This window comes from Lontra canadensis, unplaced genomic scaffold, assembly GCF_010015895.1.
Source record: "Lontra canadensis isolate GAN:19392208 unplaced genomic scaffold, GSC_riverotter_1.0 scaffold91, whole genome shotgun sequence".
Lineage (NCBI taxonomy): Eukaryota > Metazoa > Chordata > Mammalia > Carnivora > Mustelidae > Lontra > Lontra canadensis.
Window position 1 is genome coordinate 3,093,301 of NW_022631085.1, and position 20,909 is coordinate 3,114,209.

Genomic DNA, 20,909 nt, shown 5'->3' on the forward strand with positions numbered 1-20,909 from the left:
AGGGTTAAGAGGGGGCAGAAAATCTAAAGAACAGTAATATCCTGACACACAAAAATCATATGAAAATCACATTTCAAGGTTCTAAATAAAGATTAATGGGAACACAGCCATGCCTGTCCATGTACGAACTGGCTATACTGGGTTTGGTCATAGAGGCCGCACGGCCCGTCTAAAGCCTGCAGGTATCTACTCTCGGGCCCTCTACAGAGAAAGTGTGCGGGCCTGTAACACAGACTTGAGGGCACACATCCTGGTTCTCATTTTCCTCTTCTGGGAACTTAGAGAGTCAAAGGACAGAAAGGGAATGCTGAGGAGTTATTCTTGAGGACTTTTCATAGTCTCTCGATTTGTGTACATGTCACAGGGAGCGTCATCTTGTTTGTTCCAAGCTGAACCTCTCTGCTTCTCTAACATTTTAACAATCCGGCCTGTTTGAGCTCATACTCTCAAAGAGAAGTGTCCAGTTACCCCAACCTCGAATGTATGCTGGTTTTAGTTTAAAAAATAAACTGAAAAGCTGGTTTTTTCTGCTGAATCCCTTAAAAAGTGATTTGTGTTAACGAATTCCTTCATTGGGGTTTAATACGTTTATGGATAGGAATTCATAATTCTGGTGCATTGCGAGATTACTCTGTTCTCATAATCATTTGGACAGAAGTCAAAGCATTTCCTTCTCAGATAAATTGGGATTTTTTTTTTTAAGGTAACAAATATGAATGAATTAAAAGGCAAATGCGCTATGTTGGCCCAAAAGGGAAACGAATTTTCCCAAAGATGCTCAACGAGTATGGTTCTTCTTTCTTTGACCCAAATATTCCACTTCAAGGAAAAAAATGAATACACACAGTTCCCCATGTCCATGAACAGCATCTCCTCCACATACACAGTTACTCAAATAAGAAATCTGGGACCCCAGCAGCACAGGGCCTACTGACTCCCTACTGACTCCCTCCCCACATCACCCGCCAAACGTATCTACTTCTCTCACCCACTCCTGCTGCACCCTGGTCCCACCACCACTACGTCTCTTCCAGACAACTGTCACAACCTTCCCTCGAGTCCCTCCACTCACACCCTGGCCCCCCTGCAATCTCTTCCCCACACAGCAGCCACGGGAGAAAAAAAAAATTGTTGTCTTGAAAATGCCCTGATGTCTATCACCCCTTTGCTTCCATTCCATTTGTGGGGGGAAAGGCCACCTGAACAACCCGACTGCGGTTTCTCCGACCTCACCAGCTCCTCCAGCCACGCTGGCCGCCTTCCAGAAAGCGCCTCTCCCTCCCCTTGAGGCCTTGGAACATGCTGTTCCTGATGCCTGGAAAACGCCTCACTTAGCTAATTATGAGTCCCTTCGGCTCAGAGACCCAGTGAGGGTCCTCCCAGGGCCCCGGGTCCTCTTCCCTGCACACTTAACAGAATTCACTATCACCATACTCAGCCCAAGTCTGTCTCCCCAGGAAGACAAAAGCTCCGTCTCTGTCATGCTAGTTGGGTTCACTGTTACACACCCAGCCTCTGTCATGGTGCCTCACTCCGAGGAGTTGCTCAAAAAGGTTTATGAAGGAAAAGGAGGCAGGGAGTAAATCCTACATGGTTTTCTGAGCCCCATCACAACAGAGACAAAGTACTGGGTTCCACCAGCGTACTTCCTAATCTACCCAGTTGTCGCAGAATCCTTGACCTCGACCCCCACCTGTCTATAGAAAACGTCACCAATGCCTCCTCAATAACCAAGCCGACAGTATGCTTTCAGGACTCAGCTCCTGGGCCTCCCTGACAGTCAGGCATAACTTTGTACCTAAAACCCACTGCCTGGAACCTCCCGAGGCCAGCCCTCAAACCCCGGCATTTTTGGCCTGCTGTTCTACCTGCTGACACCTCTAAGGTTCCGGCTGCCCCGCAGCCCGGGCTCAATCTGTCCAGGCATCTGTCGAAGAGCGCCACCTAGTGGTCCTGCCGAACCCTCGGCTCCTCTCCTGGCCCGCAGCTAGGGCTCCGCAGCCCCCCTGCTTCTCCAACTGGGAACCCCTAAATACTTCTCCAACCTGCCCCTGATTTCCCTATCAGGCAAGCCCTCAACAAGTCTGTTTTCATGCCCCTTGCGTCCCAGTCTTGTCCCCTTCGGAGTCATCCCCCGCCACTGCTGCCAGGGAGCCTCTCTGCAAATAAAAATCTAAGAGCGTCACCTCCAGGCTCAAAATGGATCACTGGCCCCCTGACTCCTGGGGGAGAAAGCCCCATTCTTCCAGTGGGGCGGAGGAAAAGACCCTCTGAGACCTGGCCCTCCAGCCCCATCACATTCCTGGGCCTGCCCCATGACACTGAGTCCTATGCTGCTGTCCACAGACACCATGCTGCTCTAGGTTGCGTGCCTTTGCTCATGCTGCCTCTCCCCAGGAAGACCCCTCCCCGCTCCATTCAAGTTAGAGTTCAGTGAGCTCCCGGGGCCTACTCGGAGAGAGATGGCGGCAAGCCCGTGCTACAGGGTGCGTAACACACAGCAGCGAGGAGCTGAGATCCAGCGATGAGGCCTGGGTTCTCTGCACCACACGGTACCACTGTAGGAGAAAACTACATAAACTCAACCACCGGATGTCCCCTCCTGTCCTCACAGTAAGTGGAGCAAAGCAGGAAAAGCTGTCGCAATGACCAGACACAACTTAAGACAAACTTTCTCTCAAGCAACTACACTATCTGCGAAAGTCCTCAAGAGTTAAGCCACGGAAGGTCTTATCGATGGGAGGTCAGACAAGAGCTCTTCTTCTAACTTAGACCCCGTTAACTTTGAAGCAAGACCATGTTCCCTAAGCAGCCACATGTACCGTTTCTAAGACTTGGCAACTGTCTTTCTCAGGAGGCCAGCCTGACCTTCTCACAGGTGCCTAAAAGCTGATGTGGATCCTAAGCAGAAAGACACAGTGAGACTGAAGGTAATCTTCTCCCCCCGCGTGCACCCTGGCACCTCCACACCCGGACACGATCCCCTCACCCTGTCGCAATGATGTCAGCCAGCTGCGGCGTGTTCGGTGCGATTTTGATGGTGACGGTTTCAAAGTAGAGGTGTTCTTTCTGAGCGTGGATGGTGTATGTCCCAGTCGTGATGTTCTCCAGGCGGAAAGAGCCATCAGCTTTTGTTTTGACTGTAAAACAGAGAGAGGCAAACGGAAGATGAGCCAAACACAACTGTGCAACCCCTCCATCTACACAAGAATACTTGAGACAAAAAGCCGGCATATTTTCAGTCATGAAGGCTGTTTCCTTCTGGGCACCTGGGTGGCTCAGTTGGTTGGGCGACTGCCTTCAGCTCAGGCCACAATCCCACAGTCCTGGGCTCGATATTGAGTCCCATATTGGGCTTCCCCCTGCTCTTTGGGAAGCCTGCTTCTCCCTTTCCCTCTCCCTGCTACTCCCCCTGCTTGTGCACTCTCTCTCTCTCCATCAAGTAAGTATAAAAAATTAAAAAAAAAAAAAAAAAAAAAAAAAAAAAAAAAAGACTGTCTCCTTTCCATTTCTTTCCATGATCAAGCGGGAAAGAGTTTTGGGGGCTAATGTGGCTGCCGACCTTTGATCTGGTTATTCAGAGTAACAACTGCCTCGGGAACACCTTCTCCTTCGGGTCCATTCAAGACCCTCCCGGTGACGGAGAATCCCATGACGTGGAACACGGGCTGGAAGATGAAGAACAGGAAGAAGGTTCACACGTGCCCGAGCGCCAAAGCCTTCCTTATTCACGCACGCTGCTGCCCTGCACGGCCGCCCCCTTTGGAGCCCCGCAGACCAGCCAGACCCCCTCCCAGCTCCCCTAGTCCCCACAGGTCGTACTGCTCCCATACCACTGCACCCTCCCCAGGGCTCGGTCTGTGTTCTTCTACTCTCAACACATATATGTTTGTCAAATCACTAAATAAAAGAATCTACAGGCTTGCTCCCCCAGTTAAAGATCACAGGGTCAAACTTAAGAGGGCCGCCCCCACCACCCTTGTTCCCATTCTGCCTCCTCCCCTCCAGATGCCCCCATTCCGGTGAACCATTCCACCCTCCTATCTCCCAACCCCAAACCACACCGTCACCTGGAACCCCTGCCCACACTCCAACCTTAATCCATCCTATGCCTCCCACCCCACCCTTGCAAGGTGTCCCATCTGCTGCCACCACAACTCGAATTCGAGTCGTCCTTGTTCACTCCACCTAAGCCACCTTCCTCACTCACCACGGTACTCTGGGCTTGGTTTACCCATGTCTGTGCCCCCACTCGGGGCTCTGCTCTATCCGGGGTCACTCTGGTCCAGCCACCCTGATCTCTGGGCCTCCAAGGTGACCACATGCATGCGCCACAGGCACTGCTCCCGTGGGCCTTTTACACCAGCTGCCCTCTCGGCTTAGAGAGTTCTCTCCCACACATGGAGAAGTTTGGGGAGGGGGCTGCTCCTTCTCATCACTCAGGTTTCAGCTCAAACCATCGCCACCTCCAAGAGGCCTTCCCTGACTATCCATCCCATCTCAGGGGCCTCTGCCACGGCCTCCCATCCCAGCCTCTCAGTTTCTATCACACTAGCCTCTTTTATTAGCTTCATTAAACTTTTATCGATACCTGAAATGTCCTTGTTTGATTTATTGTTCGTCTACCTCCTATTAGAAGGTAGGTTCCATGAACATAGTGACCTTTCACGTCTTAATCAGCTGGGACACAGCAGGCACTGAACAAATCACTCATGAATGAATGAATGAATGAATGAATGCATGGATGCATGCAGACATACAAAAGCATTTGACAGAACGTCTTCAAAATTAAATGGGTTTTTAAAAATCCAGGTAGCCCTTCTTGATCCGTCTACAAAGACGTGGTTTATTCATGTACTGATTCCTCCCTCCAGTCAACGACTACTGTGAGCAGACTCCTACTCCATGCCAGGCACTAAGTCACATCAGAAATACGTGAAGAATGAGGCATTCCCGATGCGCCTGACCTCATGCCGCTTACACGCTGCTTCCTGAAATTTCATTCATGTCTCTGCTTAGAAACTGGTGTTTGGTTGAGATCTGGGAATGCCCCTCCTGGCTCCCCTGCCCCCACCCTTCCATGCAAGTCCCCTGAAGCAAGCAAGGACACTTTCTCACCCCCACCCACGTCCAGTGTGCACAAAACCATCAAGCACTTTACAGAACCCTAAAAAAGCCACGAGAACCCCACTGAGCACGTGACCTAAAAGCTTGCTCCTACCAAATGCAGCTACTTCAATACAGTGCTTTCAGATGCAACATTAAAAGAAAGCAATTAAAATCTAATTTTTTTCAATAACTGTAACACTGGGAGGTCCATTTATGAAAGACTTATTTTCTTTGGGGGATTTGCTCTATCTGGCAAATTTTCTACAGTAACCATTATCTACTCCTGTAATTAAGGACATAAATGCAAGAGAGAACACACTTGCTGTCTTATTCTGGATCTAGGGAGTTTGTCAGGCCATGCACCACTCCATCCATCACCCCACCTCTCATTCCCCTCCCTTCCCTGCAGCCCGAGCTCTCAGCTCTCCTTGGTTTCCGGCCACAGGCTCCTAACTGGTCCCTCGCGCACACCTTGCCCCTGCCAACCTCTTCCCAACATGGCACCCAAAGGCTCGCACCTCTCCCCCTCAGAACTGCACACAGAGTGGCCCATCAGTTCCTATACAATCTGCCCCATCATCTCTCCCTGCCTCACGCCCTCCAAGCCAGCCACTCTGGCCTCCTTGGGGTCCCCCACGCCCTCTAGGCACACTCCGGCCCCAGGATCTTTGCACCTATCACTCCCTCCGTCTTAAACACTCTTCCCATAGATGGCAGTGCGGCATCCCACCTCTCCCCCTCTCCCAGCAGTTGGTCGCTCAAACGTCACCTTCATGGCGAGGACTTCCTGAGAGCACCCAGGAAGACTGCAACCTGTCTCAAGTGGGAAGTGTGTCACCTCCTTTCTCATTTATTTTTCTACAGAACACCTTCTAATACACCTAATTTATCTATTTATAAGCATATTGTCTCTTTCTGCCCTGGAACACCAGAAAAAAACAAAAATTTGTGCCTATCTGGGTCCCCACTACCCACCCACCCCTGGAATGGTACCTCATGTCTGAGATTGGCACTCAATAAACACCGTTCACCAAAAAAAGCAGCTGTAACTGGGGCTCCACCTTCTCCACATGGAGAAATTACATGAGAGTGGATCCCGGCTAAACTGGAACACAGTACGAGACTGTGGTTTTCTCCAACGGCCCAGCCCTTCTAGATAAAACATTGGTTGTCTTCTTCTCAAACATGTTTCTGACACCAGTACCCAAGGATGGGAAACTCAAACACCTGTCCCTCCAGAAGGCAGGGAGGTCTTACCTCAATTTTCAGGCTGTCGTGTTCCACCGTAAAGTCACGTCTGGAAGGAGCAACATCAAAGGTAATCCTCTCCCCTCTATAGAAGGGAATCTAAAAGGAAAGGTCTGTCCGTTACTCAGAGCCCACGATATGATTCGATAGTAATAATCGACCCAGCAGGCCACAAACGACGAGGGGTTCGAGGCGAGCCCAGAGCAACTATTGATCGTAACTGCTGCTGATCGTAAAAGAGGAAGGATCAAACTTTTTGCAGCCACTCCTGAAGGGTCAGTCTCATCCTAAATAACTACACTAAAAATGGTCACCCAACTGCAGGGCAATCACTTATTCCTCTTAATGCTCAAATGGCATTGACTCTTGCTGTGTCTTAAGAGTCTGAAACATACAGAAAACCCCAATCTCCACTCACCACAGTATAGTCCCCACTTGGCAAGGAATAGAAGGAGAACGAGCCATCTTCTTTGGAGACCGCGTAGCACAAATACACCAGGCTCTCATCTTGGGGCTGGAAGCCAGGCACCGGTGAGATGCTGCAGCCCAAGACATCCTATGCCAAGGGAGGGGAAAAGAAAAGGACATCCTTTTTCATTAGTATGTTCTGATTACTATCAAACAGCCACACTATAGGAAAATTCTTGCAAGTTTTACATCACAAAATACATATTTCTGAACAGGGCATAGTAGTGGAGATAAGAGAAGTTAAAAACTGGCACAGACTTCTTGGGGAAAAAAATGATGTCATTGTCCTTCACTACAACGGGTCGCCATTCTGCAGACAAGAAAATGGAGCTCAGGAAGGGCAAGTGGCTGGCCCACTCAGAGAGCAAGAGGCAGAGCTAGCATCTGTCTGTATCTGGGTCTGACTGTGCTCTTTCCACCACAGTCCACTCCCACCACAGACATCCAATTCCTTGTGAGTCAACCAAGAAACGCAATGCTCTTCAACGTTGAGACGAGACGTTCCCCCGACTGGCGTTTCAACAGTGTGTTCTTAGTCGGCAAGCACCCTTCCTCCCAACCCCCAACCTCCATCTAGTCTGTTCTCCACTGTTCTTTACTTACCTCTTTGGAAACCACAGAGGAAAAGAGAAGAAACTTCACCCCTTTCATGGGCTCCCCGTCGCTGCGGACAGAGCCAGACACGTTGTAGCCGGCCACTATGAGGGGACTGACGGCGTTGGCATTGGAGTTGGTTACCCGCACAGTGGTGCTCGCCTACAGAAGAAGGGGACTTTACCTTCCCAAACAACAAACCCTCACAGAGTGTTAAACAACCACGAAGACATGCTTCAGCTAAAATATGAACACAGAAAATGGGGAACGTAGTAGGATCAGAGCCACGTGTGTGCGAGCCACGTGAACTGAAAGGAAATGTGGCAAAATGTCAACCACCAGGATGACTTCCTTTGCACAGCTGACATTTTACCTCTTTTACACTTTTCCACCTTCCAAATTTTCTACCTGTGTTACCACTCCTTGACGCTGTTTGATCTGTTGTGATTTTTGAAAATGAGTGTGCTTTACTTTTTTCCACATTTAACAGTGTGTATGCATGGAGTTTTAAAGCTGTCAAAGCAAAGTTTACAGAGAAGAAAGTGCACACGGTCTAGGGCACAGTGCAGTCATCTTCACAAACTGAACATGGCCTGTAACCAGCAACCAGAAGCCCCCTCACGCTCATTTCCAGGTACCAGCTGCCCAGGGAAAGCCTCACCCTTTCAACAGCATGCCCCACTTGGAAACACAATCTTATATTAATAGACTCAAATCCCCTTACCCATACAATTAACAATATAAGCCTTAAAATTTCTTTGAATTGTAATGTATAAGCTCTGAGTTTTAAATGAAACATTTCTAACCCCCTGAATATCCACAGTTAGGAATAGTACACAGTTAAGTCGATGTATGAAACCATCCCATCAATTATAAATGCTTAAAACCTATAGAGGAAAAACTGAAATAATGAGTCTAATAGTTCCTTAGCGGGCGCCTGGGTGGCTCAGCGGGTTAAGCCTCTGCCTTCAGCTCAGGTCATGATCCCAGAGTCCTGGGATTGAGTCCCACATCGGGCTCTCTGCTCAGCAGGGAGCCTGCTTCCCCTCCCCTCTCTGTCTCTCTGCCTACTTGTGATCTCTCTGTCTGTCAAATAAATAAGTAATAGTTCCTTAGCAAGAAGGAAACACAGCCTCAAAACTAACATACAAGTTAATGTCTCAGAATGTCCTTTGAGCCTTATCTCAATTTGTTTTCTTATAGTGATTACAAATCCTCACCTGGTCTGTTTCTCCCTTTTTTTTGATCTTTTATCATAAATTATCTCTGTCCAACACTACTCTGAAGAACACCTGTACACACTCAAACCAGCTAAAAAAAGAAAAGCAGAAGTACCACTCGGGAGCCTTGCGTACTTCGACCTCCCTTCCTGCCTCCCTCTGTAGATGTCAGTTTCATAATGAATACGGTGTTCGCCACTCCCATGCGTGTCCTCATACCTTTTTCTACATAGGACTCTGTAAGTGCAAGTACCCTGAGTGTTTTTAATTACTGTAGAAACATCGTGTCTCTTTACCTTTGGCAACTTGCTTTTTTCCCTCAACTTTATGTTTTTAAATGTACTCCTACTGATCTGTGTAGCTCTGGTTCACTCATTCTTGCTGTCCTACAGGCTTCTGTGTGACGAAACCCCACTCTACTCTCCACCTAATGGGCATTTAGGTTGTTTGCAATATTTTGTTCGTACAAAGAAAACTTCCGTGGACATTCCTTCACCTTCTCCTTGGGCGCACGTACAACTGTTTCTAGAATGTTAAGTATATTTATAGGTTGCTGTTTCAGACTGGAAAAAGAACAACAAATTAATCTCATTGGGTCCTTCTGGTGTTGATTCAGCTTAAAATAGCTACAGTTAATAACAGACCTATTTCACAGCAGGAAGACAATATTGTCACCTAAAACCAAAAACAACAGAAGGAACATCTGCTACAGTGAGTTTTATCTTATAAATACCGGTGAACCAATCAGCAGCACTGTCTTTTTCTCATCTACTTCCAGAGAAACCATAAACCCATTTCATATCCTGAACGGGACCCCCTATGCTTGTCCCCAAACCCGAACACTGTCGGCACAGCCGTCGACACAACTGAAACACTCACCTCTTTCAATGCCCAGGTTGGATGAGTTGCAAGAATTTCATAATCTCCAGGAAGAACTTTAAAAAATGCAAACCTAAGAAATAGAAAATACCAATTAACTTTCTCTCAACAGCCTGAGTGTTCTAATTTATGGCTAATATTGGAAGCATTAGAAAACAAGGTCTGGGGTGCCTGGGTGGCTCAGTGGGTTAAGCCGCTGCCTTCGGCTCGGGTCATGATCTCAGGGTCCTGGGATTGAGTCCCGCGTCCGGCTCTCTGCTCAGCAAGGGGGCCTGCTTCCCTTCCTCTCTCTCTGCCTGCCTCTCTGCCAAATAAATAAATAAAATCTTTAAAAAAAAAAAAAAAAAAGAAGGTCTGCATTATCACCAACTTGCCATTAGTTGGTTAAATGAGCATAAACAAAATTCAGTCCTTCACTGTACAAATCCACACTGGAGAGCACTTACTGAGTACCTACTGTGTACAAGAACAGGTGTTCCATGCACTGACGGGAAGGAGGTTTTATGTTTCCCTCAACCCCAAGGATTTCTGACCTTAAAAACCAGTCACTGTGGTTCAGTAGGGATTAGTCATAGAACATTCAAGTGCGTTTTGGCAGAGGTGATAGGCATGAACAGGCAAAGAGAAGAGAAGGAAGTGTGCAGAGGACCAGAGATGGGAAGGGAAGCGTCCTATGTGAAGAAGAGAGAACAGAGCTTACAGCCCAAGGTCTGTGCTAACGCAAGATGCTGCTAATGGCGTGGGCAGGGCAAATGACAACAAGCTTTGAAACCTATGCAGAAGACATGAGGTCTTTTACCAGAAACAAATACAGTGCGAGCCATTCTGGGCTCTTGCACAAACTACGATGACCAAACCAGACTCCAGTGAAAACCAGTTAAGTAACTATGGGCAAATCAAGACCAGAATGACAGGAGCTAAGGCTGGAAACACTGGCCCCAGGATTCTGATACACTTAAGCCTTCAAATGTGCAAGCACCAGACAACAGGAGGGCTAATTCTAGTGAAATGGACACCAAAAAATCCACCTAGTTTCTTCTTCTGTGGTGGTATCGTATAAAGTATTGCCTGTCATAACTGGACACAGCTTGGAAATCACTTTGCTACAGTAAAATTGAAATTACTATGGGATTTTGGCCTTCGTGCATGTTATGATCATTGTTTTAGTCTGTGCCAATGAAGGAGATTCACAAGTTCAAGTTCCTTTGCCCAGTGAGGTCACCAGCAAACTGCTGCTAGCCTAGAGAAAATGGAAGCCCTGTGTTCCTCCTGCAGGCATCCATCGAGCAGAACTAAATGTTATCCCCACACTGAAAAAGAATTTCAACAGTCCTCATTGAAAAACTGGATAGCCTACTGACAGACTCATTATAAACTTCTAATTTGCAGTTAAGTCAGCTTTGTATATTGAAGGAGTAATGATTTGAATGCTTTCAAAATTATCAGTTGGAACTACTCTGAATTAATCTTGGCACATCTGTTAACACTTACAACTCAACGATATAAATCCATTAAATAAATACTTTAAATCTGACTCAACAAGGTTAATTAAATAGTTGTCAGTTCCCGCTACAAAATAATTTTGATGTAATAGTGATAATATGATTTTGAGAAATCACAACTGAGGGGTTCCTGGGTGGCTCAGTTTGTTAAGTGTCTGACTTTTGATTTTGGCTCAGGTCATGATCTCAGGGTTGTGAGGTCGAGTCCTGCATTGGGCTCTGTGCTGGGCATGGAACCCACTTGGGATTCTCTCTCCCCCTCAGGCCCCCCCCAACACTGCATGCATGTGGGAAAATTTTTAAATTCTAAATTTTAAAATTAAAAAAATCATAATTGAGCAAATCTGTATTGAGCTAACACTATTAAGCACATACTCCATGCTAGACAGTTTGAAATAATGTTAATTTAATCTTCCTATTAACCTTAGGGGGTGGGTTCCACCATCATCATCATTTTTGAAGACCAAAACTGAGGCCCAGAGGTGTTAAGTAATTTGCCCCAGGTCAAACCCGATTAAGTGGGGGAACCAGGATTCAAACCCAAATTTTCAGGTTCCAGAGCCAGGCCCAACTGTTAAATGTGGGCCTACTATGTGCCAGGCTCTGCAGTAAGTGCTGTACAGACATTAACTCATGTTTAATCATCCCGTCACTGAGAGAGCCAAGGGCTCAGATGACTCCCATTTTACAGATGAACAGCCTGAGGCACTGAAAGCCATGAACTTGTCTGCAGTTAAGAGGAAATAAGGATTTGAAAGCAGGTCTCCCAGGCCCAATCACTGGCTCCCTCCCTCCCCTGAGCTGTGAGGCAACATGACACTGGCAAGACTCACTTTCCACCAGGCTGTGTCACTGTGGACTGGATCTTTGCTTCAGTCCCCGTGTTTCTCAGGGACACCTGAACTCCGGCAGGGCCCAGGGGCTGCCCTTTGCTGAGAACCTGCCAAGGAGAAAGAGGTCAGGACCCAAACCAGCAGCAAAGTTCTCCTCCTAGCAGCACTGTCCATCCCGTTCACGTTCCCTATATGGAGCTTGTACCCTTCTTTGGGTCAAGACCCCTTTGCAAAGAGTAGACAGATTATGGATACCCTTCCCGGGGACTGCTGAGGGTCTGAGTGACGGAATAACACTTCATTTCACCGAATCTAGGACACTAATAGCTAAAGATGCACCATTATTTTATAAGTGACAGAGAAAGAAAAATAACCCACGATCCTCCCCACTAGCAAGCAACTCACACATCAAGGCAGGATCACCTTGCCTCTCCAAGAATGGGCACCTCACTCTCAGTGTAGAGGCAGAGGAGAAATGAACCGCCATGAAGAAAAGGACAGCAAGGCAATTTACACATGTCAAGCCTGTGCCAGATGGAGGGAGGAACAGTAACTCCCCTGAGAATCTGAACTTGGAGCTGCCATTCACACAGGTTAGCCCTCTACATTCACACCAGAAAACTCTCGGACAATTTAGTTTACTGCAACAGCTCCTGGGGGAGTGGTGGAAGCAAATGCAAACCCTATTTGCAAGAGGCCGGCTTCATCCCCCCCACACTGATTACAAGTTGCCCCGAGTCCTGGGGCGTGTGCTCAGGGCTGCACCCCTATGCAAGGCCGTCATCCTTGGCAGTTAGCCACCCAGCCTTCACAGGGTATGACAAGTAACCTAGATCTGACCCCAAGAAACACCCACTGCCTTTTACACAAAATTTTACCCCTTCTCAGACCCCCTTGAAGCTTATCTGTGTATGATCCCTTGTGGGCTCAGAGCCCCATGTTAAAAGAGTCCTACTTTTTTAAAGGCAGGAGAAGACTCAGTACATAATACAGAGAAAATATAAAAAATAACAATGTTCTTGGGGCGCCTGGGTGGCTCAGTCGGTTAAGCGGCTGCCTTCGGCTCAAGTCATGACCCCAGGGTCCTGGGATTGAGCCCCACGTTGGGCTCTCTGCTCAGCAGGGAGCCTGCTTCTCCCTCTCCCTCTGCCTGCCTCTCTGCCTACTTGTGTTCTGTCAAATAAATAAGTAAAATCTTTGAAAAAGAAATAAACAACAAAAACAAAAACAAAAACAAAAAAACAATGTTCTGAAGCCAAACCTTCCCGTTCACAGAGAACCCCGTGAACACAAAGTTGATGTCCCCGCCCTTTGTGCAGATGTCATTGACACCATCCACGTAGAGCTCCACGTTCGTCGGCTCTAAGAAATGACAGTGGGAGGGGAGGGAACAGGGGACAAGACACAAGAGCTGGTTTAGTTCTGAGACAAGGTGAACCTGTGTAGGCAAAACACCTTTTCTTAGTTAACTTTCATTTTCTTTATTTTTGAGCACTTAATACACTCACATGATTTAAAATCCAAAGGTACGCAGGGAAATCTTCCTCCCACCTCCTCCCCTGGACACCCAGACTCCTGCCCCAGAATGAAACAGGGTGTGGAGGATAATATGCTTTTATAACCATCTTGTGGCTGAGCGGTAGTTCAGAGCCCCATTGAAAATGCAGTAAGCACCAAACTGTTTTATTTATTGGATGCTTATGCTCCTCACAGCTACTTTAACAGGTTGGTAATGACATTTACAACGGACTGATGATCAAACTGACCCATGGAAAGGTTACAAGATGACACCCCCCACCCCAAGTTGCAGAGCTTGTGAATGACGGAGTCCCAATTCAACCTCCAAAAGCCTGGCTCCAAATGGCCCCCCGAACAAATGCAGGAACTCAGTCGCATTAAACCAGGACCACAGACTCTAATGCCCACAGGAACCAAGTAGTGGGACAGGCCACATGGGGACTATGGTGAACAGGAAAGGGGACACCACCGCTCAGCTTTTGCCAAATATCAACCTTTTGAAGAAAAAAACAGACATCTGGATTTTATGTGCCATCTTCTGATTTTTTAATATTAGCAACTAATTCACTTTGTCTAAAAAAAAAAAAAAACTGAAGAGGTCATCATAATAAAGGTTAAGGTTTTTAAAAGGTTAGGAGAAGTGTAGAGTGATAAGTAGAGGAAAAAATGGGAAAGTCAAGGGAATTTCAGGGAAATGAAGAATTACACACACACGCAGGAAGGTGCCAATAAAAAAAATGCACATAAGACTTGAACAGACACCTCACAAAAGTGGCTATCCAACTGGCCGGTAAATATATTTTAAAAAGCGTTCAATCTCATTGACCATCGAGCAAATGCAAATGATGAGATACCACCACATTACCAAGGGCCAGTGAGGCTATGGGGCACCTAGAATCCTTCCACACGGCTCTGAGAGCAGAATCTGCTACATCTGCCATAGATATTTAAGACTATCTCCTACAACCGAGCATCTAAATGCTCTCTTGCCCAGCAATTTCCCTCCTGGGACAGACCCAAGAGAAATGCAAACACACAAAACCATGTACCATAAGACAGGAACAAGGAAATTCGCAGGACCACCATCCTTAGTGGCCAATGTCGAGAAGCGGCCCAAATGTCCATCAAGAGAAGTGGGGAGATCACTTTATACTCACACAGTGATCGAATGAGCTACCTAAAGCCACACACGTAATACAGATAGATGAATGTCACTAACAATGGCAAGAGAAAGAAACCAGACACGAACATGTACCCCTTGAGAATCCTAAAGGGAATCAGAATAGACAGAACTCATCCAGAACTTCTGGAGGCAGGGGCAGTGGTCACCTGCGGGGTGGGGCAGAGGGGTTAGGAAGTGCCTGGGATGGGGCCCTACTGGGTACTGGTTCTACCTCGTGATCTGGGTAGAGGTTACATGGGTGCATTCACTTGGGGAACATTCAAGGGATACCCATACGACAAGTACACTTTTCTGAAAATATAATTCAATTAAAAAGCTCCTCAAGAGAAAAAACACCGGCGCGGGGTGGGGGGTTGCTCAAAGAAGACCACAGGCCAGGGATGATCCACAACCTCCCCTAACAAGCATGCCCCCCCACCCCCCCCCCAGCTACAGAACGGGGATCACGCACATCTACTCTCTCCGGAAATGTCAGCCGTGACAGAGCAGAACTCTCTCTTCTGTCAACCCCATTCCCACATCTCTGGCTCTGCTAAAAGCCAGATACATCAGAAAAGTTTTGAGCTTTTGTTCGTGTGGGTGCAGAATGCTTTCAAGTATTTATTCATTGCTAACTGTGCGCCGGTCTTCCCCAGCATCGTGAATACACTGGCCCATTAATCCTCCAAGTTAGGCTGGGAGGCGGCCACCACCATGCTCCTGACTCCCTAGCAAGAAGGCTGGACGCCGACCCAGGAGGAAGTAACTTGTCCAAGGTCGCTGCAGAACCGGTAATACCCAAGGTTGCCAGACCTGATCTCTTTTGAGAAGCAGATCCGGATTTTCATGTGAAATCTCACAGTGTTTAATACTGCGGCCCTAAAAGGCACCAAGGGGTCTAAGAGACCATCCTGAGACAGGAAAGACATCCCCGCTCCTGACCTCCAGATACGGTTCTGCCGCCACTTTCTGAATGGAACTACAAAAACAGCTTCCTAAGAGAGGTTTGGGAAAAGACGGCTATTTTACGAAAGAGGACCAAAAAACCCTAGGGCAGGTCCAAGATAAATCCAAACTACTCTAAAGTAATGAGAAAAGAGGAAAAAAGCCCTGTTCCACACTAGAAATGAAGCCTTCATATTTTAACAGTGTCTGCACTCCGCCAATTTAAATTAATATTCGGCATATAATCTGATCCTGGACAGAGTACATCTGGTTATTTCGTTCACTTACCAAAACTCCACCCTAGGGGAGGCTCAATCTTCAGAATGAAATCTCCCTAAGTGGGGGGAAGAAAGATAGAGGAATGAAAACTGATGACCTCTCAGCTAGATTAACAGAGTTCAGTGCTTCTGTTTAATCTAGCATTTTTCCACCTGCAATGAAATTCTAAGCATATGTTCCAAGTAGCTGTGGGCTCCCTAATGGCCTTCAGATGCCATGAGCTGAGGCTGGATGCCCGGGAGTGCCCACCCGACCAATCGGAAGATACCAACCCAGTGCCCAAGGAAAAGCTCTAAAGGGATGATACCCAGCCACTCATTGCCTTCTGATACCAGGCGTACTACTAATGGAGTCTCCTATTAACCCCTTCTATGCCCAAGGCTGCTAGTGTCAGCGTGTATCCTTAGAAATGAAAGTCATTTCTTAAAACTGGATGTTATGCACGCACCCTGCTTTCTTGAGGTTGACAGAAAGTAAAAAAAAAAACAAAACAAAAAACATATTTTAAGACCTACTTCTAGAAGTCAGTCCTATGTGTTGTGCCTAAAGATGTACGTTCAAGAACATTTACTGCCGTGTTGTCAGTAGTAATTTTTTTAAATTGGGAAAAGCCTCTATGCCTACCAACAGAGAAGTGGTTACAGTTTTGATTTGATTCTGATGTGCTGTGCAGCCATTAATAAGAAGATAATCCATACATGCTGATGTCAAAAGCTTATCAAGATGATCTCATAGGGAAAAAAATCAAATTGCAGAATAACTCTTATTGTTTAATTCCATCTGACATAAAACAAAATCAAAAGTATGTGGGTTTATCGATTATTTCTGCAACATGCTATAAATCTGTGTTTCCAAATAAAGAGTTGAGATGGGGAGAAGACACTGGGGGAAGGGGGGGAGGGGGACCAGGGGGGATGCAAGCAGGTAGGCATGGATACACATCTTTGCACACATGCACATATGTGTGCATGTTTATAACACAAAGAAAGCAGTCTTTTGGGATACACGCCAAACTTTTATCAGTCGTCACCACTATAGAGGGATGAGAAATTGGGGGGTAAAGGTTAAAATATACTTCTAAGGACCTTGTTTTGTTGTTTTCCACAAAGCTCATAAATTCATATATCACTTGTATCATTTTTTTAAAGAATATTTTAAGCTGCTTGCAAACGTAACTCTACTAACTCAGAATTTCTCAAGATTAGCTCTGCTGACATCTGGTCTGTCCTTGCACCATGACAGGTAGCCCAGCTTCATTTCTGGCCTCCACTCACCAGATACTATCGCAATCCCCCAACCCCAAGCAGTAGTAACAACCAAAAATGTCTCTAGGCATTGCCAAGTATCGCTGAGAACCACTGTATTCAAACCAGTTTATGAACTGTCTCCCTCAAAACTCGGACAGAATTGTCGAAGTCCACTTGTAACTTATAAAAGAGACCAGCGTTTGCTCGTGTGGTGATTCAAAGCTGTCTGGTTAGTGCAGTCCTGTGGGCCACACTAACTCCTTCCCATCATAAACGATTACAAGAGTCTTTCTTACCTTATCATACAAGGGGATCATAAAGTAACCATTATTAGGGGCACAGTCTGTCTGGTATTTCAAAGTCCCATGCTTGGTATACAGCTTTATCTAGAAAGCAAGGAAAGAAGAGAAGTCATAAGAGAATTAGCTACGTATATTACGCCAAATGCAGGGACAGAAAGACAAAGTATCCTCAAAATACTGTGATCAGATATTGTTCTGGCTAGAAACCATCTAAAGACTACCCCCCAAAGTTGTATTTTTCAGTTTATGTTTAGTGGCTCTCTCTACGTTGTTCCTACCTATAACAAATTTTCCAATTCACCATTAATAAGGTACTTATTAAAATGCAATCTCCAAGCCCCACTTCTGTTTCTAAACTAGGTCAGGAGGGAGGGCCAAGGATCTGCATTATTAACCCCAAATGATTCCCAATAATTGGAAGTAATGCTCGTAGAAACTTTGAATTTTCTCTTCTATTTTCATTCTTGGGCAAAAACAAATCCAAAGACATTTAGTACATATCTTCTCCAGATCTCTAAAGCTCTTGCATCCCAACACAATCTGTTACCCTTTTAAGATGTTCAAGCAAAGCCTGGGTCTTCCATGTACTGTGTGACCTTGGGCAAGTCATTTAACCTCCTGAGGTCCAGTTTGTTCAGGGGTAAGAAAAGAACCACTCCCCTTCCTGGTGATTATACAGATTCTATGCCTATTAAGCACCTGGCAGAAAGGACGACTCTAAAAAAAAAAAAAAAAAAAGAGTAGTATTCTTATTATTTTACTATATTACCGTGTTCTATTACTATCATTTCTCTCTGCCTTTACTTTTCTCCCACAGCCCCAGGAAACTACAACCTGCAAAAAGCCTTGGAAGGCACCTTCTGAAACCACCCGTGCCCACACACTGAGAGGCAATCTAGGAGGTGACATGGGCACCCAGCAGAACCTAGGGACCTTGCCACTGCCAGTGGGCAAAGTCACTGAACACCTGACTTAAGATCAAAAACGGCACAGAAGCCACAGACAGACAGGTCTTGAAGGTGATAATTACCTTCTTTAGGAAACAGACCGTACTGGGCTCTGCTGTTTCTGTTCCAACCCCACCATCCTACAGGAATAAAAACTGGGATCTGGAACAAGGCCAGGTGAAAGACCTAGTGGGGTGTGGAACTAATTTTTGACCAGATTTGCTGAGAATCTCAGCAACCAGATTTGTAGAACATACTGGCTTAATCCTTCACAGCAGCCCTTCTCCAAAACTGGAGAGGCTCATATGTGCTTTCAGTCCCCCCACAGTCCCTTCTCTTTGTAATCTCCTAGCCTCTTCCCTTTTTCTCTTTCAAATCCCCTTCTCCTGCCCCACCATCGGTACCCTCCTAAAACAGAGCCCAGGGCTCCATTAGGTTCTGTCCCATCTATCTTGACAAGTGACCTTCCTCTTCACAAAAGCTTTCTGGGTCACAGTCCCACTGGGCTGATAATCATGTACCTGCATGGGGCTTTACAACTTAATAGAAAGACTTCTGCACAAATCTCTAGTGTAATTCCAATAACTACCCAGTAAGGCAATCAGGGCAGCTGAAGACATTCCATTTAGAGAGGAAAAGGGAGTCCCCAAGGAAGGAATGGGGGAAGATTGAAAATACAGATTCCCAGCCCCTGAGATGTCAACAGAGATGTACTGGGTCAGGGTCTCTGGCATGAGAATCAAAGCCCTCAAAGAGCATCCCGGGGGCGGGGGGGCGCTCATCAACCTCGATGAGCGAGTAGTTGAGAAGGAGTGGATTAGAACCTTTGGGGCTCCGAGTTGGTGGACTAGAGACGACTCTGCAGTCTCCAGGTTCTGGAATATGGGCTTCAGGAAATCTAAGTTTCAGGGGGTCTGTGTTTTGAGGATCTGCGGTCTGGGTCTTGTTGAGAGTGGATTGTAAGAGATCTGGGGCCTGGATTCTGGGGACGGTTAGAGTCCTCTATCATCCTGGATGTGGATTCTGGATGTCTGGAGTTTGAGCTCTGAAGAACCTGGTGTCCTGATTTGAGGGATCCTTCGTTTTGAGTGACCTGATAAAAGTTATGAACCACCGACATCGTCACCAAAAATGTCCCTCACACCCCCTGCGCGCACACCTCCAAGCCCCCGACCCCACTCCGCAGCTGACCCCACGACAGGAACCCCCACCCCAGCGGGGTGGGACGGGGCGGTGGAGAGCCCGCGGAAAGCGGAGCCTTCAAGGAGGAAAGGACTCCTAAAATGTGGAGCAGGTGGCAACCCCCTGGCGGATGAGGCGAGGCCACCGTAGCCCGCACAGGTTGAGCGATTGGCCCACGGCCGCAGGGCGAGCTCCGGCCCGGGCCGCGGCGTTGGGCGCTCACCTCGATGAGCGAGTAGTTGATCTCCACGTCCGACTTGACGAAGCCCCCACAGCCCACCACGATGTCCTCAGAGCCGCGTGCCGGACCCACGACGCCCAGCAGCAGGACCACAGCGGCGGCCACCGCCACCGGCCCCGGCGGCCCCAAGCCCCCGCACGCCCGCATGGCCCGTTCTCTGCCGCCCGACCCGCCGCAGGCCTCCCAGTCCCGCCCCTTGCTCCGCGCGCTGCCCGCAGCTTCCTCCTCTGCCGCCGGCTGACAGCCCAGGCCCCGCCCCCTAGCCGCCGCGCTTGCGCGCTCCGGCCTCAAGCCCACCGCCGCGACAAATTAACTACGGCACAAGCTCAGCAACAAAACGAGATCATTGGTGCCCTCTGGAGGCCTGGAGGACTCCGCGCACCCTCTGGCAGGTGCTGTCGCAAGGTCCCGGAGTACAGGCACAAACTCCAAAGTTGAATTATACTTTGAAAGTCAATATCGCTGAAACTGGAAATGACGAAAGACTGTTGATCGAAGTATGCAACAAGGTTTCCGAATATTTTTGGCACATACATTTCGCAGACGATATATAATCTCAAAAAAACCCCAAAACAAAACAAAACAAAAAAAACAAAACAAAACAAACCCGTTAGGAATTTAAGTCGGTGCATTTTCCTGTGATAAATGATCAATACTTTTTAAAAATCAAAATATAGGTCATTTAAGTCATCATAATGTTTAAAAAAGGGTATTTAAAACTTATTTTAACCTCATCTCTATTAACATTGGTATAAGAACAAATTTGAGGGTTTTCCTCCCATAAGCAAGAGATCCAAGCAGTTAATTTACTTTGCATTGTCTGTGACCTGAAGCATGAATTGTCAGAAAATAAGTTCAAACCTCAGCATCTGGTGTTTTGTCCCAAGGCCAAATGTATACTAGCACGAAAACTGAATTTAACTGCTAGTCACCACATCAAAATAAAGAAAAATTGCTTTTCTGACCTGATATTGGAATTCCTCACTTTTGTCCTAAGAAAGAATCAAGTGCTTTATCTTGGTAGTTTTTAAATTTTGTTTCTACATGACCAGGTAAGAGAAAAAAATTCCTCCTGGAATTCGCCATTGTGACTAAAACTTAAGCCATATACAATTATGAATCACGGAGAGTTTAAACTATGCCACAGTCAAAACTTTCATAATGGCTACGATGGAATGATCCACCCACTGAAGATCTCAACCACGAGCACATCTGATTTCAGTTTCTCACTCT

At 47.0% G+C, this 20,909-nt stretch overlaps 1 protein-coding gene across 3 annotated transcripts in view; it reads right to left on the minus strand.

The window, feature by feature from the left end:
* The window catches only part of LOC116854408 (nodal modulator 1), a 55,641-nt gene extending 35,739 nt beyond the window's left edge, over positions 1–19,902 (minus strand). The window contains exons 1-11 of one of the 3 annotated variants that reach the window (XM_032836222.1): positions 19,659–19,902; positions 17,301–17,390; positions 15,767–15,812; positions 13,115–13,215; positions 11,854–11,960; positions 9,519–9,591; positions 7,429–7,581; positions 6,776–6,913; positions 6,367–6,456; positions 3,563–3,668; positions 2,990–3,140 (exon numbers count right to left, since the gene is read on the minus strand). In XM_032836222.1, coding sequence (XP_032692113.1) covers positions 2,990–3,140; positions 3,563–3,668; positions 6,367–6,456; positions 6,776–6,913; positions 7,429–7,581; positions 9,519–9,591; positions 11,854–11,960; positions 13,115–13,215; positions 15,767–15,812; positions 17,301–17,390; positions 19,659–19,823 — 1,220 coding nt within the window. In that variant the 5' untranslated portion in view covers positions 19,824–19,902. Of the gene's footprint in view, positions 1–2,989; positions 3,141–3,562; positions 3,669–6,366; positions 6,457–6,775; positions 6,914–7,428; positions 7,582–9,518; positions 9,592–11,853; positions 11,961–13,114; positions 13,216–15,766; positions 15,813–17,300; positions 17,391–19,039; positions 19,054–19,658 lie in introns of those variants that run through there. The other 2 variants (XM_032836221.1, XM_032836223.1) reach the window with 2 other exon arrangements.
* Positions 19,903–20,909: the final 1,007 nt, after the last annotated feature.